The 27241-nt window shown below is 39.1% G+C and overlaps 1 protein-coding gene across 1 annotated transcript; it reads right to left on the minus strand.

The window, feature by feature from the left end:
- Positions 1-2565: 2565 nt before the first annotated feature.
- On the minus strand, positions 2566-24122 carry znf654.L (zinc finger protein 654 L homeolog). The gene is made up of 9 exons (XM_018245988.2): positions 23896-24122; positions 19113-19258; positions 15653-15734; positions 15065-15200; positions 14129-14331; positions 13834-13973; positions 7687-7828; positions 4791-7086; positions 2566-3087 (listed from the first exon to the last, which is right to left on the minus strand). The coding sequence occupies exons 1-9, from the start codon at positions 24025-24027 to the stop codon at positions 3077-3079; spliced, it is 3288 nt and encodes a 1095-aa protein (XP_018101477.1). The 5' UTR covers positions 24028-24122; the 3' UTR covers positions 2566-3076.
- Positions 24123-27241: the final 3119 nt, after the last annotated feature.

Consider the following 27241-nt stretch of genomic DNA (forward strand, 5'->3'; position numbering starts at 1 on the left):
GCGTTTTGAAAAAAACATGTTTTCTAGTGACAGGATACCTTTAAAGTGCTACACAATATTTTTGGTCTTCCACTATTTAGAAATGGGATCTGTAATCCATAGAGCTCAGAAATACCCCATAATACTATTTTTTTGCTGTAAGAATCAAACAATACCTTGAACCTATTTCGAACTAATCAGAATAATTCCATTGCAGTAAACCATAGAATTACAGTTATGTTATTTTTTTCTTTAGCAGCTTCATTGCTGATATAAAAAAATGTCCCAAGTGACTAAGATGAAAGTTGCAATATTACATTAAAACAAACAAAATAATGGTTAATTTTTAGAATCTTCAAAGCATAATAATCCTCACACTGGTATTGATTAGAATTCAGTAATACAAATACAAAATAAAACTTTAAAGGCTCTGCTTTAACTCCTATAGAATTGAGTGGCTAGAAAACACAAAGAATTACATAAAAATAAATAAATAAAAATGATTAATTTAAAACATTAAACCGTGTCTTAAATAATGTGTGACCTTCACCCAAAAGCTTTAAAAACAAAAAAAAAAACATAATATTTGCATTTACTTTTTCCCTCCACAAATTGTATTTTTTTTTTTATCTAAAAAAGTTTATTTTTATATCTTGCTAAAAATTTGAGAATTATTGTGTAAAAAGTCTAATGCAAAAATTCTCCAAGTAAAAGCGGTTGAGGTCCAACAGAAGCAGCGCTGATCCTATTGGACTTTTTTTCCGTGGATTTTCGGATCTTTTTTCACTAGTAATTTTCTGAAAAAGTCAAATTTTTAGAGGTTTCAGAGATATTCATTTTTGTTTTTGGCTCGTTCTGCATTTTTTTTCATCCGTGCTCTTTATATTCGGATCTTTTAATAACTGTCAAATCATTCGTGGTTTTGGAGAAAGACTAATTGTGGTTCCAAAATTATCTAAAATTTGACCTTTAATAAATGGGCCTCCACATATTTAAAAGAAAAAACCCACAAAAACAGAAAATTATGCTTTCTAGAAGTGATGATACAATGCATATCGAGGATCTTTATTTTGTGGTGTTGGAGGCATTTCCACACTAATGTACATGTAAACAAAAGACTTTGTAATTACTTTGGTAATTATTGAAAAGTGCACTTTCCATTAGCTATGATTTATGTGATCTGCCTCGGAAATTTAAAGTGATTTCTTTGTTACTAGATTTGACATTAAAGAGCAAAATTTGAATTATTTTCCACAAAAAACAAAACCTATTTTTAGGTATCTGCTTATCTGCCATTCTTTTAACATCACACTGCAAAAGTTTAAGGGTGTGGCTTAAAAAGAACACATTTCTATTGGAAGGGCAGCTGCCAAACTACGTCTCAGGCTGGGCACAACTGCAAAGATTTGGTGAGGCTGCCGAACAAGAATGACCTTGCCAGATTTGGACACCTAGACTTAGGGCTAAATCAGGATTATGGATTGTTTGATCACCAGGACAATTATGATATCAAAATGGAGGCATATGGAGACCTGTTTTAAAGGAAAAGGAATAGCATTTTATAATTGGGGTGCCAAAAGTTAGGCACCCCTAAGTGACTATTTTAATTACCCGACACCCTGGGCCTGTGCTTCGATCTAGCGAGCACCACAGAGAGATCCTCTTCCTGCTTCATCGGTTTTCAAATTTCCCGGGGCAGCTTTTTCATTAAAGTCCGGCTCTACGCTCTACTGCGCAACTGGGAGAAGACCCGAAGAAGCAGGAAGAGGATCTCTCCATGTTGGTCGCTTTCCCGGGGGTCGCCCGGGGTTCTTCTAGCGACCAACATGAAGAGATCCTCTTCCTGCTTCTTTGGGTCTTCTCCCAGTTGCGCAGTAGAGCATAGAGCAGGACTTTAATGAAAAAGCTGCCACGGGAAAACCGATGAAGCAGGAAGAGGACAGGAGAGCCGACCCGGGGTGTGAGGTAAGTAAAACTAGTCATTTAGAGGTGCCTAACTTTTGGCACCCACAAGTGTAAAATGCTATTCCTTCTCCTTTAATAGTCTGCATGCCACCAGATGGGATTTTATAACCTGGTCAATGTTTGTCCAAATATCATTAAGGCAAACCAATTAGAAGGCACAATACAAGGCTGTCGAGTCTGGGTATGGAACGTCATCAGCTTATATTGACCCGTGTATGGACGCTTTAAGTAGGGGTTCTCGGAAGAAAGCTTGTGGCCTAACTCAAGCGGTTTTATTTAGGACAATAACACTTCAACCATAGCATCCAATTTGGAAGCACCCAAAAAGTTTGTAAATGAAGTACAGGATCCATGGGTTGTTCACACAGTGCCATACTCCCTCATTTTTCCTATCAAACAAATCAAAGCTGGTCAGTATTTTACAGAATATTTTGATTAGAATGGGATAGTATATTACAGAGGCACTGATTTTTATTTTTAACAAGACAAAGGGAGTTTAAAAAGTTAATGCTCCGTATGTATTTCTTAAAGGGGCACTGCCATCAAAATAAAGAATGTCGTTTTTTTTCAAGATTATATCACTTTGTCAAGCATTAGATCATGTAAAATGGCACAAAGTAGTCCAGGAAAAAAAAAATGTTTATTAAAATTGTTACTTATCTGTCAGTGGAAGAATCCATTTCCTTATATTTGTGTGACTCTTTTCTTTACATTACAACATGTGCTAGACCCCGTAACACAATACAGCAATTCCAGCAAGGCAGAGTAATGTCAAGTGGGTTTGAATCATAGGACTGGGGTTGCACTTTCCAGTTCAAGTGTCATTAACCGCTGCACAGTTTTTCATCATACAAAACAATTTCGATCAAGTCCTTGGTAGCATGAAATCTCAACATAAACAATGTTGGTAAATATAAAATATTTTTTATTTCATTCAGTCATGAATGCAGGATACACCGGTAACGTTACATGGCACACCTTTTTGTTCCCAGTAAAACCAAAACTATTTTTCGGGACTTGTAAAACACATCGCAAACTCCACTGGTATTTGTGAAAAAGGTGAAAGGTGACAACTCCTTAAGGCCAATCTGAACCAGAAATGAGTTCTACTGTCTCCTCCTTCTTCATGCATTTACCAGGCACCTGGAAGAAAATAGTTCATGGACATTAATATGTCTGTGCCTCAAAAATGAAGTAATTTCATGTATAGAGAGTGCAACTAAACTCTGAATCAATGCTATTCTGTATGGATGTTCTGGTATATGAAGATTCATGCTGGTACAGTGGATCCCCCAAAGTCAAGCTAACAAATGAATGATGTCACAGGTAGGTGAGTCAATGTAAATCCTGGAAAGTAAAAGATGGGGGAAGTAGGGTGTTTTAGGGGGAGATTCGGTCATGCTTTGGGGCTGCTAAGAAAACGGTTTCCTAGTCGACTAAGGCTAATGTCATATATGGTGTATATAAACCACAAGTCCTCCGCAAGAGCGGGGGATTATTTAACAATGAATGATGACCGAACTAGGAGCTTGATGGTTCTTAACCAACCCCCTAAGTGTAAAACTAGCCTAAAGGTGGCCATAGACGTAACAATTATGATCTTTCCTAGAAAAGGTGTTTCCAGGAAAGATTGTTTGTTTCAATACACACGTGTAGAGCTAAAATGTCAGATATACAGATAGAAAAAATAGAATTCTACCAGTATCTGACGATTCAGCACTAACAGTGGCCAATGTTTTGGTGCCTTCAAATGCGCCCGATCATTTCTTCTGTGGATATCGGTCAGCTCTTTTCCCACCATACACGCACCGAATATCGTACAGAAATGTGTTCCGTAAAATATTATCGGTGCATCTATGGCCACCTTTAGAGTGTCTAGGGACAAGCTAATACTAATTGGTATCCGACAATCAGCCTACTGGCCAAATGGACCGATAAAACAAAAGGACAAGCGGGCAACCCAAACTATCAGAACAGCAGGAAGCAGAGAGGAGCTGCGGCCCCTGAGCTCACTGGTGCCACAGATCTAACATCCCAATGAGCGGAACAATGTTTAAAGCAATCACACACATTCTGACATATTGGGGGGGGGGGAACGTGCTGTACTCATAGATATACTGTATGTAGGTACAGCAACGATTTAAACTAAGGCACAAATAAATATGAGGCGGAGGCCTTAATATTGGTATAGTTACAGAAGTGACTTGAACAGCTTTATGGAAACTGCCTTTTCTGGACATTGCCAGAGACATCAGATGTGACATTTTGAAGGCTCACCACATATGCAGTCACAGCCCCCCTGATAGAGCATTTTAAAATGTAGCTTGAGGCTAAACTGTACAAATGGCAGCTGTAAGTATTAGGAACCATACAGAATACACTCAAAAGACCATTAAAACCAAAGAAAGATGAGGGGTTTGTAAGCTTTTAAATATCATGTACCATTACCCTTTACTGGTTAGCATTATGGGTTTGCTTCAGACCCTATAATATACTTTATATAACTAAGCTAGTATATAGATATAGGGGTTGCCATGGAAGCACCTGGCAGTCATTTGCATAGAAGAAGAACTTTGTGGAATACAAAAACAAACAAAAAAACATCGTTGCTTGAAATGGTGATGACATAAATGTGTGTTGTTGCTGTGTTGGGTATGGTATGCTGCTTCTTCCACAAGTTTTTATCAACACAAACCCCATAACTATCCGGTCACCATTTTTAATATCCTCTATCTGACCATCATGGGTCACAAAGAACATAAGGTGTGAGAGGGTAGAAAACCAGTGTGGTTAAACCAGGAGCGCTATACATATCACAATATGATATTAGGGTTAAGTCAACTTACTTTCATCATCGGAGTCAAACCCAAAATAAAGCCGACATTTGTTTTGTGCTGTGTGCTCATTGAGTGCTTCTGAGCTTGAGTAATTAGTTAGGCACTTCCCACATCTGAATCTTGCTGCCGATTTTTTAGAAACGTTGTCATTTTCAGGTGCCCGTTCCTCAGCAGTTTTTCTCCGCTTAGGCATACTGATATACTGTTCATCTAGATAACTCGGAGGCAGAGGCCTGACAAATGGCACCTTAGGAGACCTACCATATGTTGTAAGAGGAGAGCTTGGAGACCTTCCGGCAGCACCTTTTTCTTCAGAGTCCTGAGCACCCTCCGTAACCAGACTGTCTTTTGCAACGGTCTCTGCATTCGGCGGTGCGGTTTCCAGCAAGCAAGGTGTTTGCCCTACAGTCTGCTCCGCCATGTTACATTTGTGCAGACTCTTTCCATCGGCAAGGTTACTTTGTGCCAGTTTGCCTTGCTCGGGAGGCTGCAACTGCTCTATCTCTTGCAGATTTGAACTTTCTGGCGAATTTCTATTAACATCACCATTTAATTTTTTCTCTGTTTGAGTATAGGTCTTTGGTTCAACGGTGTCCTTTCTTGCTTTCCAAACAGGTACTGGTAAGTCTTCCGTTCGATTCTCAACAGATTTCTTTCCTTTAGAAAACCTAGAGAAGTGCTTGTAAGTGTCCATTAAGTCCTGCAATTCCCCCAAGGAAGCATTTTCTGCATGAATATGGTCCTTTGTGCAGCCATCTGAAGGAACCTGACCTAAAGGAGCATTGCCTACTGAAGCACTGGAAGCAGGAGCACTGGCTACGACCTCCACATCGGGATAACTAGTGTCAGCTTCACAGGGATTCTGATTATAGTGCAGAGCTTCATGCACATAAAGTGTCGACAGTTCATTAAAAATGTCAAAGCAGTTGACAAAACTACACTGAGCTTGGAATGATTCATGGCTTAGCAGGTGCTCTGCCAGGTGGGTCACTAGCTTGAACCTTTTATTGCAGTTTAAATGCTGGCAGAAATAGACCTCGGGATAAACATGTCTTTGCATGTGATCGAAAAAGTGTTTGGAATCAGCAAACCTTCTCTGACAGAATCGGCATTTACCCTTGTTGTGTTTCATTAAGTGTTGCTGTACTCTTGTATCCGCCGGGTGGGCTATCCTGGCGTGCTTGTTAAGAGATCGTATCTTTTTAAAAAGACGTTTACAGTCCTGAGCGGGGCATTTATAAACCACTGGTTCATTTGCGGCCTGTTTTGTGGCAAGAGGGCACAAAGACCCATTTAATTTAGTAAATTCAGAGACATCTTTGTCACCACCTGTGTCCTCTGAATCATTTATATCTGTTTGAACAGCATGATCGGCTGTGTGATTTTCAACGGGAATAATGGGATGAAGCGATTCCTCATAGGTCATATTTATGGCTGGGGCAACAGTTAATACATCAGTGGTAGAACTAATAGAATTTCCATTTTCCAAGCATGATTTTTCTTTATTTCCACTTGAGGTTGAGTCTGATACACCATCAGAAGCCGTGTCAAGTGAAGCCATTGGCGGCACCTGCATTTTCTTTAAGTGGTTCTTTAAATGTTTAAGAATTTTAACACGATTTCTGAACTTCCTCGAACATAAAACACACGAAAAGCAGCCTTTTTTTTGATGAGCCAGAGCATGTCTGAAGATATGGCCACCAAGAATCCCCTTGTTGCACAGGGTACACTGATGAACGGGAACGTTATGATCGATCTTGTAAGAGCCGAGCATCGGAGTAATTCTCTTTTTAACAAGAGAGATTTTTGATCTGGTGCTCCTGGACTCCCCATGGTCAATGACCCCGTTTCTTAATTCCATATGAGAGGTATTTAAATTTAAAGTTTTTGAAACTTCAGTATCCAGTGTACTTGAATAACAGGATTCTGGGGGGTTATTCTCCCCAAGAAAAGAAGAGCATTTTTCCTCGATCATAGAGAAATTCCAAAACTCTGGATCAAATATCAACCCCCTCTTTAGAATGGGCAGTAACTCAAACCTCACCCGGTTTTCAACACAGCTCAAAAACTCATTGTAATCCTCATCGGAACATTTGTACAAACGCTCAACCGCAGCATAGGATTCGACGGTCCTCTCCAAGAAGAAAGCCGATAAAGCACAGACCCTGCAGATCTCCAAGTCAGTGGGCAAAAGGTAAGCAATTGTTTTATAAATTAAACATTTGGTTTCTGGGTTATCGTGAAGGTCTAGTTGCAAAGCACATCCACAAAGCTCCACTGCCAACTGCCCCCCGACTTCTCCAACCTGCAATGAAAAAAAAGTTTACAAGAGTGTGCACATTTGGATAGTAGCTAAGTTCATTTGTTGAAACTGCAAACCGGAGAGCGGCTGAATAAAAAGCTAAATAACTAAAAAAAAAAAACACAAATAAAAAAGAAAAACGATTGCACATTGTCTCAGAATATCACTTTCTACATCATACTAAAAGTTATTTCAAAGGTGAACAACCCCTTTAATATCTGATTATGTCAATTAAGGTTTGGATTTAGCCTGGTATTCTACTAAATCACAAAATAATGGATTTGGTGCATGCCTGGTGTTATTTTTGTAGATTCCGATCATCATATGAGAGAACAAAGCTGTTAACGAATAATTTCTTTTGCGTCAGAAACACAACTATAGTTTATATAAACTAGCTGCACAAAATACACAGCAAATAACAGATAAGCTCTGTAGTATACAATGGGCTTCTTCAGAACTGTTATCTACTGTGTAGCCTGTGATTGAAAGGCTGCCCCCATGGTTACACAGCAGATTTTCTGCTCATATTTGTGGGGACGATTACACTGGATAGAGCAACGTACAAATACAGATAAATAAAGCAATGTATGAGTGGATACTTACTTCATTTAAAATTGATTTTATGAAAGGGAAGATGACTTTAATGTTGGTGGCTATCCTTAACATCTGATAGCACTGCTCAATAAAGGCTTGCTTTGAGGCGTTCATTTTCAGCTGAAGTTTGCTCCAAATAAATATTAAATCCCTGAGACGGAGTTTAAAAACAAAAAGAAAGGTTGATTAGCTGAATATTTGCATAGAATTTATACTGGAGAAAATGCTCAATGTCCCATTATGGGATCTGTTATTCAGAATGTTCGGGATCTGGGGCTTTGCCAATAAGGGATCTTTCCATAATTTGAATCTTCATACCTTAAGTCTACTAGCAAAGCATTTAAATATGAAATAAACCCAATAGGTTGCTTCCAATAAGGATTTATTATATCTTAGTTGGGATCAAGTACAAGGTACTGTTTTATTATTACAGAGAAAAGTAAATTATTTTTTAAAAATTTAAATTATTTGGATAAAATGGAGACGGCCAACCTGTAATTCTGAACTTTTTGGATAACGCGTTTCCTAGAGAATGGATCCCATACCCATTTCTTGCAACTGATGTTAACTAAGCTACCATAAATCCATGCATTACTTGGGCAATTTCATTAATATGTTTTATTACTACACAAATGTCCTCTGGTTGCCCTAAGACGAGGTGCTCCACATGATCAACATTTTATCAAGAATAAAGTAAAAACAATCATTTTTTCCCAAGGCACACTCATTGCCAAGCTTAGCCAACAATGGTGGTCACAAAGATTTAAGCCCTGCACTGCCCCACTTAAGAGCAATGCACTTCACCGGAGCTAAAGAATGACCAAGCAATGCCAATCCTTCCAGGAACCTGCCCTTAAAAGGCTAAACTTTCAAGATGCCCCAAAATAAATTTGGGTTTATTAAATGCAAAATGGTGTGGCATACCTTTAGCCGTGGCAATTCTGTTGGAATATGCCGAATTATGAGTGAAATGGGGCAGCTATTCAGAGTCCCAGGCGATTTTTGAATCACCATGTTCTCTTCTTCTCTACCTTCACCTTCCTAAAAAAAGAAGAAAGAACTACTTTCAAGCTCACTTTCAAGGTAGCATGCCCTCCTTCATCCAAATTGATACTATCGGTCGATTTCCGTTAGCCAGCCGTATGGAAAGAACTGGCCAAGGGCAAAGACAGTAGTCTAAGCAGAGCTGACCTGATACTACCTCTGTGTAGGGGGACCAGTATATGTCTACCACAATCTACACAGCTTCGAATACTGTCCTATTTATCCACATACCAGGGAACCTGTAGATCAAACCAATCCCTTCCCTGCAGTTCCACTAAACACCATTTTGCATTTAATAAAGAATTATTCTAAGTAATATTCCAATTCATCTTGGGTCACAAGAAGACCCCAATATTTATGCCACTTTTCCCCTTTTAAAGAAATCGGTGGAAAACAACATTTTCTTCGGTAATATTACATCTATTCCATGGCTTCAGTAGAAGAAAAAAAAAAAAAAGCCAGCATCAATAAACATCTTTGAACTTCTCCGTTCGGTGGGTCTCCTACTTGGCATTGCAGAAGAGTGAACATTAGTTCTTTTTACCAATGGAGAAACTTGTGAAAGCAGAAACAGTCAGGGCTCTGGCTCCTAACACAAACATGAATTTTGGCTGCCGAGATGTTATAGTTATTTTACAAAACATTAGCAGAGATGGAATGAACATTGACAAGTCTACAAAAGAGTAGAAATAATGGAAATGCTCTGCTGCAATACAATCAAACAAAAATACAGATTTAATTAATTTAATCAAAATTATTTTAAGAGTTTGAAGAACTCTTAAAGAGAAAGGAAAAAATCTTTCTAGAGTGCCACAGAGCCTAAATCAACAGTGCATGTACAAAAGTTACAGGAAAAAAAAAAACTGTTGAAATTATGGGCCAGAACAAAAACAAAGAAATGATGGAGCCACTGATTCTAACTACATCACACTGTGAAGCTTTGCAAGCCTTCTAAAAAAAAAAAAAAAAAACTTTTCCCCAACTTCCAAGCGCCTTGGACATACGGAACATTTTCTAGGGGTACAAAAAGTAGATTTTTCAGAGGTCTTGATGCTTGATTTTTAATGAAAAGACACTATTCGGTCATGTGGATCTGCGGTCACTGATCGATCATTTTTGCCATTATCATTGGTATCATTGGTTTTCTGCAAACGTTCGCAAACATCCAAACAATTGAGTTCATTAACGTGTATCTTTTAGACTGTAAGCTCTTTTTGGCAGGGCCCCCTTCACCTCTTGCATTAGTTATTGGTCGCTATGTATGTAATTCTGAATGTTCATGGCATAAACCAATGTATTGTACAGTGCTACGGAATATGTTGGTGCTTTAAAAACACTTTTAATGATCTCAAACTTTTTCTGCATTCCATGTACAGGTATGGGATCTATTATCTGGAAATAAATTATCCAGAAAGCACCAAATTACAGGAAGGCCATCTCCCATAGACTCCATTTTATCCAAATTTTTAAAAATGATTTCCTTTTTCTCTGTAATAATAAAACAGTAGCTTGTACTTGATCCCAACTAAAATATAATTAATCCTTAGTGGAAGCAAAACCAGCCTATTGGGTTTATTTTATGTTTATGATTCTCTAAGTGAAGGTCCAAATTATGGAAAGATCTGTTATCTGGAATGCTCAGGACCTGGGGTTTTCCGTATTCAAGCCTTTCTGGCATTTGTTGTGAATTTTTTTTTTTTTTTTTACTTTTTACTAGGGGTGCACCGAATCCAGGATTTGATTCAGGATTCAAACTTTTCCAACAGGATTCTAATTCGGCTGAAAACTTGTGCCTGGCCTAACCGATTTAGAATTTGCATATGTAAATTCGGAGAGGCGAGGGAAATCACAAGGAAGTAAAAAAATGTTTTTCCATCTAATTTGCATATTTAAATTAGGACACTGGGCCAAATAAAAAGCATAATCTACTAAGTGGCGCCTCAAATACACCCAGAAAAATCGATCGAAAGCTGCAAACTGGAGAATTGCAACTACGCACCACATTTGCTCCATTTCGGACAGCCAAGAGAGTAAAACAGTGCCATAAGCTCTTCAGGAAGGCAACAAAGTTTTGCCATTATAACAGGGGCAGAATACAATATCCTATTGATGTGTGTTACAAATTGGCACATTTATCAGATTCGACAACCTGTACCCCTGAATGGATACTGAAGTGAAAAACAAAACCACATATATATTTTTCAACTGACAAATTGGACAAAGAGAAGAATTAATAAACTCATTTGTTTCATTATAAATGAATAAAGCCTAAATAAAGCCTAAAAAAAAAAAAAAAAAAATACCCAAGCACTGCTCTCTCATTGGAACCAGTTGGACATGATTTAAAAAAAAAAAAATTATAAATAATAATAATAATCAAAATCAGTTTACTTTTAAAGTGGACCTGTCACACAGACACAAAAATCTGTATATTAAAAGTCCTTTTTAAATTAAACATGAAATCCAATTTCTATTTTTTATTAAAGCATTCATAGCTGTTGTAAACTCATTTAAACATCTCAGCTGTCAATCAAATATTGTCTGCCCCTCCTCTATGCCCTGGGCATAGAGGCGGGGCATACAATTACTTTCACTTTCCATTCAACACTTACTAGAAATCGCTGCTCTGCCCACATTCCCCCATTTATCTTCACCGTTTAATTGTATAGCCAGGGCATGGGGATGGACATCGGGTCCCCCATTCTGGTGCACAAACAAGATTCTGAGATGATACAAGGCTTGTCTTAATAACAGTGTCCACAAAATGACTCCTGCCTGCTTGCTATAAAAATGAATTCCCAGACTGGAGGAAACAAGATTCAAATAATTTATATAGTGTAAGTAAAGTTAATTTTGCTCGACTGATGTGATAAAATAGGATTATGAATAATTGTTTTGGGTGACGGGTCCCCTTTAAAGCAGCGTAGAACTTTGTACAAAGCTCTCTGTGCACGGGCAGAGATAAAGTCATGTATATTGACTTGGTCAGATGTGGTTCCCAGTGGTGGTTGCAAACAGGTATATTTTCCCACCCATGACTTAAAGGAACAGTTCAGTGTAAAAATAAAAACTCAGTAAATAGATGGGCTGTGCAAAATAAAAAAATGTTTCTAATATAGTTAGTTAGCCAAAAATGTATAAAGGCTGGAGTGACTGGATGTGTAACATAATAGCCAGAACACTACTTCCTGCTTTTCAGCTCTCCACTGACTGGTTACCAGGCAGTAACCAATTGTAGACTTTGGGGGGGGGGGGGGGGGGCACATGGGCTTTTCAATCGGAGCTGAATGTGGAGGCTCAATTGCAAACTCACAGATATGTCCCATGTAGTCACCCTTCTCAGACTTAGAGAGCTGAAAATCAGAAAGTAACGTTCTGGCTATTATATAACACATCCAGTCACTCCAGCCTTTATACATTACATTTTTGGCTAACTAACTATATTAGAAACATTTTTTATTTTGCACAGCCTATCTATTTACCCAGTTTTTATTTTTACACTGAACTGTTCCTTTAAACTCTAACATAGGGGCCAATCTTTGACAAGGACCAAAACAATGGCCTCTTAAAGGAAAACTATACCCCCCAAACAATGTAGGTCTCTATAAAAAGATATTGCATAAAACAGCTCATATGTAAAATCCTGCTTCATGTAAATAAACCATTTTCATAATAATATACTTTTCTAGTAGTATGTGCCATTGGGTAATCATAAATAGAAAATTGCCATTTTAAAAAATAAAGGCCGCCCCCTGGGATCGTAGGATTCACTGTACTCACAAACATACCAACAAACCATACATGTTAGGTCACATGAGCCAATTAACAGACAGAGTTGTGTCTTTTGCTTCCTCACTTCTTCCTGTTACAGTTAGAGTACGAGTATTTCTGGTCAGGTGATCTCTGAGGCAGCACACAGACCATCACGAAATGGTGGCTCAAGGAAAGAGATGTAAAAGGGCAATATTTACTTAAATATATATTCCAGTTTGGTGATATTCTTTAATATGCCACTTAATATGATATGAACTATCTGTTGCTTAAGTGTTCATTTTGGGGGTATAGTTTTCCTTTAAGCAGATTCCACACGAGGCATTTACATGGAGACAATGAAAATGTATTCATTCCCATTATCTTTGCGGTGTAAGTGCACTGGCAGACATGGCATCAACCTGTGGGATCATACACAGAGTGGAATTTTAGCAGCAGAAATGCGAAAGTATCCGTTTTCATTCCAAAATTTGCTCCATGCACACACATACCGACGCTGTGCCTGGTTTGGCACCAGTCTTAGACTAGAGGGTCCTGGAAGGTATCAATTATCGGTCTGGAAAATGGTGAAAGGAAAGGACAACACTGGGCAATGAATGTTGTCCTTTCCAAAGGATTGGACAATTATTTGCACACTGCCAGAGACAACAGCAGGCCTCACAGTCACAGTTCTGCAATCCTTCGCCATTAACCAAAAGACTCAAAATCCAGGCCATCCACTTTGAGCCTAAAGCTTCAAACAAAATAAAGGCACAGTGCCATGTGAAGGGTGATGCCGGTGCAGTTCAGGGGTAGAGGTATAATATAAGATTATTTTAGTCCGCAAGGGTATCAATCAATAGTACAACCTATACCAGGGAATTTAACAATGCCTGTATCATGACAATGAACATTGGACAGAGCATTGGTGTGCTTTACAAATACAGGTATGGGACCTGTTATCCAGAAGGCTCGGGACCTGGAGTTTTCTTGATAATGGATCTTTCCATAATTTGGATCTTTCCATAATTTGGATCTTCATACCTTAAGTCTACTAGAAAATCATTTAAACATTAAATAAATTCATTAGGCTGGTTTTACTTCCAATAACGATTAATTATATCTTAGTTTAGATCAAGTACAAGGTACTGTTTTATTATTACAGAGAAAAAGGAAATCATTTAAAAAGAATCTGACATTATTTGGATAAAATGGAGTCTATGGGAGACAGCCTTTCTGTAATTTGGAGCTTTCTGGATAATGGGTTCCTGGATAATGGATCCCATACCTATATTCCATTAGGTTTTATCTTTACGGCCCAACTAAAGAGCATATTTCTGGCACAGAGACTCAAGTACTTACCATATGTAATCCATCTCCCCAGTCTGTAACTGTGTGATGAGGAAAGCTTCACTCAGCTGCAACGCCAGTACCGTTTTACCTTCCTGCTCAGTTTTGCAGATAATTTCTACCCCATCTCTTGGGTTTATTCTCAGAACGTGCTGCATAAAACAAATCATGTTATAAGGTAACAGTGAAAATATCTTTCAAACGTCAAAATAGTAGAGAAAGCTAAAGATGGTTTATTTCTTTAGTTCATGGATTGTACAAACTTTATGAAAGTATGGATAAACAAGGGGAGAGAAAGAAATCAAACCTCATGCAGAAGCTGATCAGTTAACCGGGTCATATGTAGGCATGTGAAGTACGCTTGATGGTAGTACAGGTTCTTACTGACATCAGTGTTACTTAGGCAGGTTGTGATGAGAGCCACTGCTTCTGGAATACGCTCACAGGCAACGAGGTACCTCACACGCAACTCAAAGAAGAACTCGTGCTCTGACCTCAAATACCTATCCACTGCATGAAAAAGAGAGAACAAGGCTCAACACAAGCAACTTAATGGCCTGTACATAAATGCAGTAAAAGCACAACACAATAATTTGTCTAAATGTAAGGATCATGAATCCAATAAGAAACTTCTTAAATATAGGGGCAATCAATGGATCCCAAGCAACCAATCCAGTTCAGTCAGCTCCGACTGGTTCATTTCATATTATTAATAAAACCCTGTCTAGACTACTTAGGGGTGAAGAAACATTTTCTCCAGCGAGGTTAGAGAAGCTTGGTTCTTTGTTTCCCTTTCTTACTTTGTGTAAAATCTAAATGACTTCTTTGCTCGTATTATGCACCTAGCAGTGCAGCAACACAATGCTCGGGTATCAGGCCCTTAAAATTAGGGATGCACCGAATTCAGGATTCAGTTCGGGATTCGGCCTTTTTTCAGCAGGATTCAGATTCGGCCAAATCCTTCTGCCCGGGCCAACCCAAACCCGAACTTGCAAATGCAAATTAGAGGTGGGGAGGGAAATCACGTGACTTTTTGTCGCATAACAAGTAAGAAATGTTTTCCCCTTCCCACTCCTAATTTGCATATGCAAATTAGGATTAATCGGTTGAATCTTTCGCAAAGGATTCAGGGGTTCAGCTGAATCTAAAATAGTGGATTTGATGCATCCCTACTTAAAACCTCTACGTAATAGAACAGATTATAAAAATATTTCAAGCATCAAAACGGAAAATGAGCAATCACCTATATCCTGTGGTTCCGATCTTCCCTTGAGTATAGCTTGTAATACTGGATTTTCCCAAGGCCCGCCATCTTTAATTACGCAAGTGACCAGCTTCAGGTCTGTGTTATCATATCGGATCAGATGGTCGTGGCACTCCTACAAAAAAGGTGTTTTGTCAGAGACAATTGTAAAAACACAACCAGGACAAGTAAAGCCCCTCAACAATTTCCCACTATATACTATATGTTGTCTTACTGCAGGTGTAAAATGTCCCACAAAGCTCACCATTCTCTGTCTGTCTAGACGCTTTAGTTGTATCTGGGATAAAGCTCTAAATCTGGCATAAAGCACTACATCTGGCATTCAGCTTTGCTTCCCAAAATTATGGCCATTAAATAATGTCTATTTATACCTACAAAATTAATTATGCTGTGGTGTTCTTTGTACATAATCAAGTTGTATTGATTAAGACCAACTTTATCTGGCTCAAAGTGCATTAAGTTAGATCTAATAAAACATCACCCTCTTTTGAATAGCAGCTTTACCCTGCAGTTCAAAAACCCAGAAGACTATTTACTTTCCATCCCTACACAAACAATGACCATTACCTGCACCGAGCCAAGAATGTCTTTCAGAGGAGCCTCATAAAATTCATCTTTTCCGAAGAAGAGCAACAATTCAAACAGACTCCTAAAATCGGCAAAATAAAAACACAAAAAGAGATAAACAGAGGATCTTGTAAGCAAATATAAAGGGAAATTCACACACAAGCAAAGGTCGAGCATAGATACAGATTTACTATTTTAATGCCATGTTTATTGTTTTTGGTTAAGCCATTTTTTAACCTTGTGCCACCAAATGTTGCTTGAATAAAGCTCCCAGCTTGCTGTAGACCAGCAATGTCAGGGGAGCAAAGGTTAAGAAACAGGGAGCTTTAATTTTGAAAAATAATAGCACCACCATAAAATAAATATACTTTATATGCATTTAGAAGTGAGCTGTGCTAAAAAAAAAAATATGTTTTACTCCAGAAACACTACTGTAGTCTATTTAAAAAACTGGATACACTATTGGCTACATCACATTCAAGGTGAATAAGGTAAAAAAGCACAGATTAAACCGTATATAACTGACAAAATGCATAAAATACAATGGGTTTAGGTCTTACACAGGAAGATAAACAGAAGTCAAATATCATTCATGGCTCTTTACAGGACTAGAGAACGAATGTGTCCGTCATATAAAATAGGGAACTTGTTGCCAATAAATTGTTTAATTGAAAGTGTTGGATGAACAGAAGCAAACTTTAAATGTAAATAGTTTCACTTTTTAATGTTACGGTTTCTGTAGGAAAACAGTGAGTTGCTCTAAAGCAGTGCTCCTCAACCAGTGGCACATGAACATGTTTCTCACCAACCCCTTGGATGTTGCTCTCAGTGGCCTCAAAACAGGTGATTATTTTTGAATTACTGGCTTGGAGGCAAGTTTAGGTTGCATAAAAAAAAAACAGATTCACTGCAAACAGAGCCTTCTGTAGTCTGCCAGTACACGTAGGGCCTACCAACAACCACTCACAGTCCTCATTTGGCACCCCCTAGGATTTTTTCATGCTTGTTTTGCTCTCCAATTCTTTTTAACTGTTTTATTTTTGCTCACTAGTAAGAAAGGTTGGGGGCTCCTGCTCTAAAGTATGTTTCAGTCAAAGCAAGCGACATGGAAACTCCTATCAAACATATATAAAGGTTATTGTGAAGGACAAAAAAACATTACCCTGTGCATAGAGATACAGAAGAAATCATTTCAGGTTGTACACCTTTGAATTAACCTTTAGTTTGATGTAGAGAATAATATTGTAAGACAATTTGCAATTGGTTTTCATTTTTTTTTAAATTATTTGTGTTTGAGTTTAGTTTTTTTATTCAGCAGCTCTCCGGTTTTCAACTTCAGCGATCTGATTGCCAAGGTCCAAATTACCTTTGCTTTGATTGGAATAAGAGACTGGAATATGATTAGGATAGGCCTCGATTGAAAGATGTGTACCGGTAATAAAAAGTAGCAATAACAATAAATGTGTAGCCTTACAGAGCATTGGTTTTTAGATGGGGTCAATGACCCCCCCTCCCCCATTTGAAAGCTGGAAAGAGTCAGAAGAAAAAGACAAATAATTAAAAAAACTATTAAAATAAATAATGAAGACCAATTGTATATGTCTATGAAGGTTTTCATTCATCCAGATCATGGTATATCTAGTAGAAGTAAATCTAGAGCAACTGGACTTGCTGATTAATCATTGAAGACGTTTCACTACTCATCCGAGCAGCTTCTTCAGTTCAACTGACTGGTATGGCATAGATTACTTGCTTAGAATTGGCCATTGAATAACATGATGCAAGTTAATTTAAAGGACAAAGAAAGTGTACATGCAAGTTTAGCTCCACTGAAAGGCATACTTCCTCTCTCTTTTGTAGTGCACTTTATTATCATAATTGTCCTGCCTTTTATCTGTTTAAATGTGTTGATTTTCACAAAACCGCAGATAAAAAAAAAAAGTCCCATCATGCAGATCTCTAAGACTAAGACTATACGCAGAAGACATTCTTTCTAAATGGCGCATGCACTCAAAACATTTGCAAAATAGATTTCTTTTGTTTGAGCAGGAGCACTCACAAACACTGACCCATATTATATTTTCGCGCACGCGTAAAGCATCGATGGCAGACATATTGGTGATATCGGCAAAGGAAACAGGCTCCCGCGATGGAGCGGCAACAGAAAAAATATACCATGGCACCGTAAAAGAAACATGCAGTATTTTAAAAAATAAACTTAGCGATCTGCTACAGCAAGGGGGACTTTATCTAAAGGGTTTCCTTGTCCTTCAAAGGTGAACGACCCCTTTAAGGGGACACTATACACTTTGGAGATATTTTATATACAGAATTGTAATACAAAGAGAATATTTAAGCTATTCTAGCTTAACAGTACAATGTGTTTCTTCCCAGGCTATGAGCAAGCCAAGGGACTGCTTCTTGCAGCTAGAGCAGTATAGGTATGAGATCCATTATCCAGAAACCCGTTATCCAGAAAGCTCAGAATTAAGGAAAGGCTTTCTGCCCTAGACTTAATTTTATCCAAATAATCCCAATTTTTTTTCCCATTTTTTCTGTGATAAAAAAACAGTGCCTTGTACTTGATCCAAACTAAGATATAATTAATCCTTATTGGAAGCAAAACCAGCCTATTGGGTTTATTTAAGTTTACATGATTTTCTAATAGACAAAGGGGTTGTTCACATTCAAATATCTAGTTGCTTTCAGATAGATCAGCAGAAATAACGACTTTTTCAGATTACTTTCTATTTACTATGTGTCACAGTTTTTCTAATATCGAAGTATAAAGTGTCATTTTTCGCCTTCTAAAGCATATCTATGAGGGGGGGTCGCCAACCCTGTAAACTTTTCTAATTTGATACATTTAGTTAATACATTTCTTATCTTTGTCCCTGCTGAGCAGAATCTCTGGGTTCCATTACAGGCAGCTGTTAGAATTGATACAAAAGTTGCTAATACTCCAGGGATGCTGCTGAGAAATGTATCAACTAAAAATTGTAACAGTTTAGAATCTGCACCAGAATTACTGAGATGCCAGACAAACACCAGAGACAAGAAAGTTAAACTTTAAACTTAGATTTTGGAAAAAATGTAAAAAGTAAATAATGGAAAGTAATTGAAAAAAGTCTTTATTTCTGGGGAACAATCTGAAAACAACTGAATTAAAAAAAAAAGTGTTTGGAAGGTGAAGATCCAAATTACAGCAAGATCCATAATCTGGAAAACCCCATGTCCAAAACATTCTGGATAACAGGTCCCATACCTGTATTAAACCATTTTAAGATCCTACTCTCCTAACCCTGTTGAGTACTTTTAAGGGCACTACCATGCTTCATAAAAGCTGTGGCATAATATAGGGGAAAATAAAAAATATATATGGTGACTTGAATAATAAAAATTGCAATACAAAACAAAAGAAAATCAAATCACATATTTTACTAAGAAAAAAAGTACTTACAAAGCTAGTCTACTCAAAACATACTGTACTTGCTCACATTCGACTGGGAAGGATATGGTGGCAGATGTGAAGCAACACAGAGCTGTCTGAAGGACTTGGAGTTGGGGTAAAGGAACTTGGTATCTCGATGTATAATCTTCAACAACCTGAAAGTAGAACAAGATGCATCAGTCAAAGAATAAATGTAATAAGACTAGGGATGCATCGAATCCAGGATTCTGCCTTTTTCAGCAGGATTCGGCCGAATCCTTCTGCCAGGCTGAACCGAATCTGAATTTGCATATGCAAATTAGGGAAGGGGAGGGAAATCGCATGACTTTTTGTCAAAAAACAAGGAAGTAAAAATGTTTCCCCCTTCCCACCCCTAATTTGCATATGCAAATTGGGATTCAGATTCTTTTCGGCATTCGGCTGAATATTTCGCGAAGGATTCGGGGGTTCGTACGAATCCAAAATAGTGGATTCGGTGCATCCCTAAACAAGACACACAGATTGGGTATATAGAAAAAAACAAGGAGAACAAGCATGGCACTTTTCTTCTTTTTATGTTGACATTCAAACTATCATGGGAAAGACAACCTGGAGGTTTTTTTGTTTGTTTAACAAATGTACTGTCGTTTTAAATAATTAAGCAGATCTGTTTCAGAAGATACAAGTTAAAATAGAGTATATTTTATTTCAGATATTTTGGCCCATACCCAAGTGTGTTTAGACCTGTTACATATCAAGGTGCCATTTCCATGGGTCTATCCTCCACAATGTTGATGGACAGGAGAAGCACCAGGAATAAAATATGTCTGATGCACATAAATGCTAGCTGGGCCATTTACATGCCTCGTGTGTTTACAGCGTAACTTATATGCTAAGTGGATAGATACATTACACTAGGAAACATCCATGGGCACACAGTCATCAAAATAATGTGAAAGCAAAACTGAAAATAAATATTATGCCGGTCTTTGGTGATGCTGCAAGCCAAGGCTTTAAAGGAACAGTTCAGTGTAATAATAAAAACTGGGTAAATAGATAGGCTGTGCAAAATAATGTTTCTCATATAGTTAGCCTAAAATGTAATGTATAAAGGCTGGAGTGACTGGATGTCTAACATTACAGAACACTACTTTCTGTTTTTCAGCTCTCTAACTCTGAGTTAAGGTGGCCATACTTTTATCGTTCTGCGATGAACGATCGTATCGTTAAACGATAGTCTGACGATTATTTTACCATACGATATGCCATCCACGGAGAACGATCATATTATCAGCTTATAAATTTATGGATAAGACTGTCGGCTGAAAAGAGAGATCTGAGGGAGGAGTGATGAGCAGCGAGGGCGAAGGGAAGAGGACTGAAGGAAGAGGTCTGAGGGCGGAAGGCAGAGGACTGAGGGCGGAGGATTGAGGGCTGAGTTCGTATGACTGGCGGCTGAGAAGGGAGGGTAGAGGACGGAGGTGTGATTGCAAATTTGGACGATGAGTGACGGTTAAAGCAACCGATGCGCCATTCCGAAGGCATAGGACATCGCATGAAGGAGATGTATTTCGCTGCAGGATGTCCTAAAATGCTTTCCATAGGTGCTAGCATTGTGTCACTGTCTGTAGTATATAGTCAGTTTCTCCTTCCCTGCTCCATGCAGACATATGGATTAATGTCTTGCTATGGCATAAAACTTCTTTTTACAGGTGATAGGGTGATATTCCTGCAGTCAGCACCAATTTATTTCTTTACATAGTTCATATGGTTACAGATGAAGTTTTGAGCAAAGAACATTCGGGTCCTTCGGTATATGTTCGTTGTTCTGTATATGTTGGCTTGCGCTACAATCCTGACATGCGCAAAGAGGGATTTTGTCCCTGAACGACTAAAATTTTTAAACTCATCCGATCAATTTTGTGAATGATAATGTTGAGACGATTGTTTGTCCGACGATTGTTTGTCCGACGATTGTTTGTCCGACGATTGTTTGTCCGACGATTGTTTGTCCGACGATTGTTTGTCCGACGATTGTTTGTCCGACGATTGTTTGTCCGACGATTGTTTGTCCGACGATTGTTTGTCCGACGATTGTTTGTCCGACGATTGTTTGTCCGACGATTGTTTGTCCGACGATTGTTTGTCCGACGATTGTTTGTACACCATCAACTATGAGATAACTTACCGATATTATCGGAACGTTTTGAAATCGGTCGTTTGGAAGTAAAATAAATCTGCCCGTGTACGGCCACCATAATAAGTCAGTTACTTTAAGGGGGGCCACATGGGACATAACTGTTCAGTGAGTTTGCAATTGATCCTCAGCATTCAGCTCAGATTCAAAAGCAACAGTTATGTCCCAAGTCCCCCCCCCCACTCAAGTCACTGATTGGTTACTGCCTAGTAACCAATCAGTGTAAGCCAAGAGAGCTGCAAAGCAGGAAATAGTGTTCTGGCTATTATGTGAGACATCCAGTTACTCCAGCCTTTATACATTACAATTTAGAAAAATTTTATTTTGCACAGCCTATTTACCCAGTTTTTATTTTTATACTGAATAATTCCTTTAAGAGCAGATATTTAGCCATATAATAGAAGTAGACATCCTGACTAGTAGGAAGTGGCCAGGAATCCCAGTACAAAACAATGTATGTTGCTATAAACATCCGTGCAATTACATCAAATTATACAGCTATGGGATCCATTATCTGAAAACTCGTTCTCCAGAAAGTTCAGAATTACAGAAAGGCCATCTTCCATAAACTCCATTTTATCCAAATAATCCAAATTTTTAAAAATGATTTCCTTTTTCTCAGTAATAATAAAACAGTAGCTTGTACTTGATCCAAACTAAGATATAATTAATCCTTATTGGAAGCAAACCCATACTATTGGGTTTATTTAATGTTTACATGATGTTCCAATAGATTTAAGGTATGGAGATCCAAATTACGGAAAGATCTGTTATCCAGAAAACCCCAGGTCGCAAACATTCTGGATAACAGGTACCATACCTGTACTCATCTTACAAGAGAGCCAATCAAGATTCTGTCTACTGACTGAAGCAGGGCTACCTTCACTTCTGCTAGTGGTATGCTTCGGACCACCCTTATTTCTGCACTGAATAAGGAAGAGGTATGAGGATTTACAGAGATTCTAGGTGTTCAATTTAATTTAAATGGAAAGAGTAGTTACAGGAATTCCCCCATTTGTTAAAGAAAAGGAGGAACGAACACTTCCTGAAGCTCCTTTTGTTTGACATCAACAGCTAAATGTGCAGGAAGAATTTATTAAGTATTTACAGGTATGGGACTGCTATCCAGAATGCTTGGGACCTGGGGTTTTCCGGATAATAGACTATAACTATTCCCTTACTTCCCACACTGTTAATTCAATATTCGTTTCATTTTTCTTTTCTTCTCTTTTGGTTCTCCTCCCCTACTTTACCCACTCCATGCTGACTGTGGTGTTCTCCCTTGTTTCTCTTCTTTTTATTTTTGAAGATAAAGGGAAAAAAATAGAGTCTCACAAGTTGTACCCTATGCTAATCGACTTCAAACTATTACTGGCTATCTAGAGACAACTATGTGATCTATGTTTATCTTTAAAGGGATACTGTCATGGGGAAAAATAGTGCTGCTCCAGCAGAATTCTGCACTGAAATCCATTTCTCAAAAGAGCAAACAGATTTTTTTTTATATTCAATTTTGAAATCTGACATGGGGCTAGACATTTTGTCAATTTCCCAGCTGCCCCAAGTCATGTGACTTGTGCTCTGATAAACTTCAATCACTCTTTACTGCTGTACTGCAAGTTGGAGTGATATCACCCTCCTCCCCCCCCCCTGCAGCCAAACAAAAGAACGATGGGAAGGTAACCAGATAGCAGCTCCCTAACACAAGATAACAGCTGCCTGGTAGATCTAAGAACAACACTCAATAGTAAAAACCTGCCAGAAAGCATTTCTCTCCTAAAGGGCAGGCACAAGTCACATGACCAGGGGCAGCTGGGAAATTGACAAAATGTCTAGCCCCCTGTCAGATATCAAAATTGAATATAAAAATCTGTTTGCTCTTTTGAGAAATGGATTTCAGTGCAGAATTCTGCTGGAGTAGCACTATTAACTGATGCGTTTTGGAAAAAAAACATGTTTTCCGATGACAGGATCCCTTTAACGACGTAGACCAGAACATTTTGTATTTTGCTTTTGTTTACTCTATAATAAAAATACAAGTTACTTAAAAAAATAAAAAAAAACAAATGTTGCGGACTCCCGTCTTGGTGTAAGGTGCTCAGGGCTGTCCAACAGGTGAAATTCAGTTGTGTAAAGAATTTGTGTGTTCCTCAGTCTGCCCATAGACTTCTTTTTAAGGACATTCATTTGTCCTATCCAGTGAGGGTGTGGGCCCAAAGCATAGAAGTAGCTGGAACAACAGTGGTGTATCTGAAAGGCTCATGGATATATAGAACCCACTGCTGCTGACTCTGAAGTATTAAATATGAAATGAGAAAGAGCATAAAGAAGTGCAATAAGGAGATAATACATCACATGTGCAATTCTGGAATCAGAAGAAATTACAGAACATGACTTATCATGGCACTTGATTTAAGGTCTCTTAAAATGATATTTAAAGGCAAAAAGGGTGAGAGGTCCTTATAGGGGGGAAGAGTTGCTGAGTAATAAGAATTCTACATCCGTGTTGGAAGTACATATAGGAGGAAATCATCTGACTGCTGCTGCTGGAGAGAAAGAATGAAACAGAACCCCAGAGTCCAATCACTTCTAAAAAGAAGCGCCATCTTTGCTCACCTCGCAGAAGCGCCGGCAGTATTCCCCGCTATTAACACGACACAAGTCACCATTCCCCACGTCTTCATCCGTGATCGCTACCAGCTCTTCTACCAGTCTCTCCGACTCTTGATCGCTCTCGTCTTCCGCCATGCTGCTATGCCCGACCTGCGCGTACTACTACCGCTAGGCAACGGCTGCTCCCTCCCTTTCCGGAATCGCGAAGCTCTAAGCTGCCGTTGGTGAGAATTGCTGTCAATCAGGATGAGAGCCCGCAAACAACGAGGAAATGCTCGCGAGAAAGGCAATTGGCTGACAGCTACATCCGTCAACATTCGGCAACCAGAAGATGTGACGTCAGGTCACAGTCGTTTCTAATTGGTTGGTCTCTCAATTAAACAGCAATGATTGGATGAGTGTTACGTGTGCTGTGTTGCGGTTCATCTGTTTCACTGATCTAGGATTTTAGTCAGTGGCGTAACTACCATACCTCCCAACATTTTGCAAGTAAAAAGAGGGACAAAATTTTTTTTCCGGCACGTAGCGCAGCAATTTTTTTGATCACACCCCTTTCTGTGGCCACACCCCCTAATTACCATGTTTGTTTTACAAAATTTGGCAGGTTATGAAAGTTTGAAAATATTTCTCCTTATCTAAACTGTGTTTTTGTGTCTCAAAATTGTTACAAAGTATCTTATTTGCACCTGTTAGCTGTTCTGGGCTCTGTTAAAAGCCAATTAAGTGAGAAACTTTGTTTCTTTTTCTGGCTGTTCAGTGCATAGAAAAGAGGGACTTTCCAGTACAAATGAGGGACTGCGGGTTGAGCTGTCAAAAGAGGGACTGTCCCTCCAAAAAAGGGACAGTTGGGAGGTATGCTAGACTCCTAAGGGCCTCGGTTCAGAAATGTATAACTGGGACCCTTCTGGATTGTTCACCTATTCGTTCACCTTTAGTATGATGTTGAGAGTGATATTCTGAGATCATTTGCAATTGGTTTTCATTTTATTTGTTGTTTTTGAGTTTAGTTTTTTATTCAGCAGCTCTCCAGTTTGCAATTTCAGCAGTTTGGTTGCTAGGGTCCAAATTCCCCTAGCAACTATGCACTGATTTGAATAATAAACTGAAATATGAATAGAAGAGGGTCTAAATACACACATTTACATTAAAATGTAGCAACAATAAATGTGTAAAATATTTATGCTGCCATAGTTTTATGGTATCGCTCTGTACAGCAAACTTAGGGATTGTTCCTGCGGAATTGTGCTTATTACAGGGGAATATCTATCCTGCCTTAGTTTTATGGGATCTCTGTTCAGACTATGAGCAGATGGAGAGATGGTGCCTATAGTAACAGTGGGATAATAGTCTCTGGGAAGGGAGTGTGACTGTGGGATAGCAGGTATAGTAGGGAGAGATGGTGCCTATAGTAACAGTGGATAATAGTCTCTGGGAAGGGAGTGTGACTGTGGGATAGCAGGTATAATAGGGAGAGATGGTGCCTATAGTAACAGTGGGATAATAGTCTCTGGGAAGGAGTGTGGCTGTGGGATAGCAGGTATAGTAGGGAGAGATGGTGCCTATAGTAACAGTGGGATAATAGTCTCTGGGAAGGGAGTGTGGCTGTGGGATAGCAGGTATAGTAGGGAGAGATGGTGCCTATAGTAACAGTGGGATAATAGTCTCTGGGAAGGGAGTGTGACTGTGGGATAGCAGGTATAGTAGGGAGAGATGGTGCCTATAGTAACAGTGGATAATAGTCTCTGGGAAGGGAGTGTGACTGTGCGATAGCAGGTATAGTAGGGAGAGATGGTGTCTATAGTAACAGTGGATAATAGTCTCTGGGAAGGGAGTGTGACTGTGGGATAGCAGGTATAGTAGGGAGAGATGGTGTCTATAGTAACAGTGGGATAATAGTCTCTGGGAAGGGACTGTGTCTGTGGGATAGCAGGTGTAGTAGGGAGAGATGGTGTCTATAGTAACAGTGGATAATAGTCTCTGGGAAGGGAGTGTGACTGTGGGATAGCAGGTATAGTAGGGAGAGATGGTACCTATAGTAACAGTGGATAATAGTCTCTGGGAAGGGAGTGTGACTTGGGGTAAGAAGGTATAGTAGGGAGAGATGGTGCCTAAAGTAACAGTGGGATAATAGTCTCTGGAAGGGAGTGTGACTGTGAGATAGCAGGTATAGTAGGGAGGGATGGTGCCTATAGTAACAGTGCATAATAGTCTCTGGGAAGGGAGTGTGACTGTGGGATAGCAGGTATAGTAGGGAGAGATGATGTCTATAGTAACAGTGGATAATAGTCTCTGGGAAGGGAGTGTGACTGTGGGATAGCAGGTATAGTAGGGAGAGATGGTGTCTATAGTAACAGTGGGATAATAGTCTCTGGGAAGGGAGTGTGACTGTGGGATAGCAGGTATAGTAGGGAGAGATGATGTCTATAGTAACAGTGGATAATAGTCTCTGGGAAGGGAGTGTGACTGTGGGATAGCAGGTATAGTAGGGAGAGATGGTGCCTATAGTAACAGTGGATAATAGTCTCTGGGAAGGGAGTGTGACTGTGGGATAGCAGGTATAGTAGGGAGAGATGGTGCCTATAGTAACAGAGGGATTATAGTCTCTGGGAAGGGAGTGTGACTGTGGGATAGCAGGTATAGTAGGGAGAGATGGTGTCTATAGTAACAGTGGGATAATAGTCTCTGGGAAGGGAGTGTGACTGTGGGATAGCAGGTATAGTAGGGAGAGATGGTACCTATAGTAACAGTGGGATAATAGTCTCTGGGAAGGGAGTGTGACTGTGGCATAGCAGGTATAGTAGGGAGAGATGGTGTCTATAGTAACAGTGGGATAATAGTCTCTGGGAAGGGACTGTGTCTGTGGGATAGCAGGTATAGTAGGGAGAGATGGTGTCTATAGTAACAGTGGATAATAGTCTCTGGGAAGGGAGTGTGACTGTGGGATAGCAGGTATAGTAGGGAGAGATGGTGTCTATAGTAACAGTGGATAATAGTCTCTGGGAAGGGAGTGTGACTGTGGGATAGCAGGTATAGTAGGGAGAGATGGTACCTTTAGTAACAGTGGATAATAGTCTCTGGGAAGGGAGTGTGACTTGGGGTAAGAAGGTATAGTAGGGAGAGATGGTGCCTATAGTAACAGTGGGATAATAGTCTCTGGGAAGGGAGTGTGACTGTGAGATAGCAGGTATAGTAGGGAGGGATGGTGCCTATAGTAACAGTGCATAATAGTCTCTGGGAAGGGAGTGTGACTGTGGGATAGCAGGTATAGTAGGGAGAGATGGTGCCTATAGTAACAGTGGGATAATAGTCTCTGGGAAGGGAGTGTGACTGTGGGATAGCAGGTATAGTA

This window comes from Xenopus laevis, chromosome 2L (genome assembly GCF_017654675.1).
Source record: "Xenopus laevis strain J_2021 chromosome 2L, Xenopus_laevis_v10.1, whole genome shotgun sequence".
Lineage (NCBI taxonomy): Eukaryota > Metazoa > Chordata > Amphibia > Anura > Pipidae > Xenopus > Xenopus laevis.

Excerpts from the sequence above, each read along its gene's own strand:
- znf654.L (XM_018245988.2), bottom strand. The coding sequence starts at position 24,027 with ATGGCGGAAGACGAGAGCGATCAAGAGTCGGAGAGACTGGTAGAAGAG. Across the intron at positions 15,735-19,112 it reads GTTTTGAGTAGACTAGCTTT|GAGTCTGTTTGAATTGTTGC; the intron begins GTAAGTACTTTT and ends TGCCGATTTTAG. Across the intron at positions 14,332-15,064 it reads ATCGGAACCACAGGATATAG|TGGATAGGTATTTGAGGTCA; the intron begins GTGATTGCTCAT and ends TTTTTCATGCAG.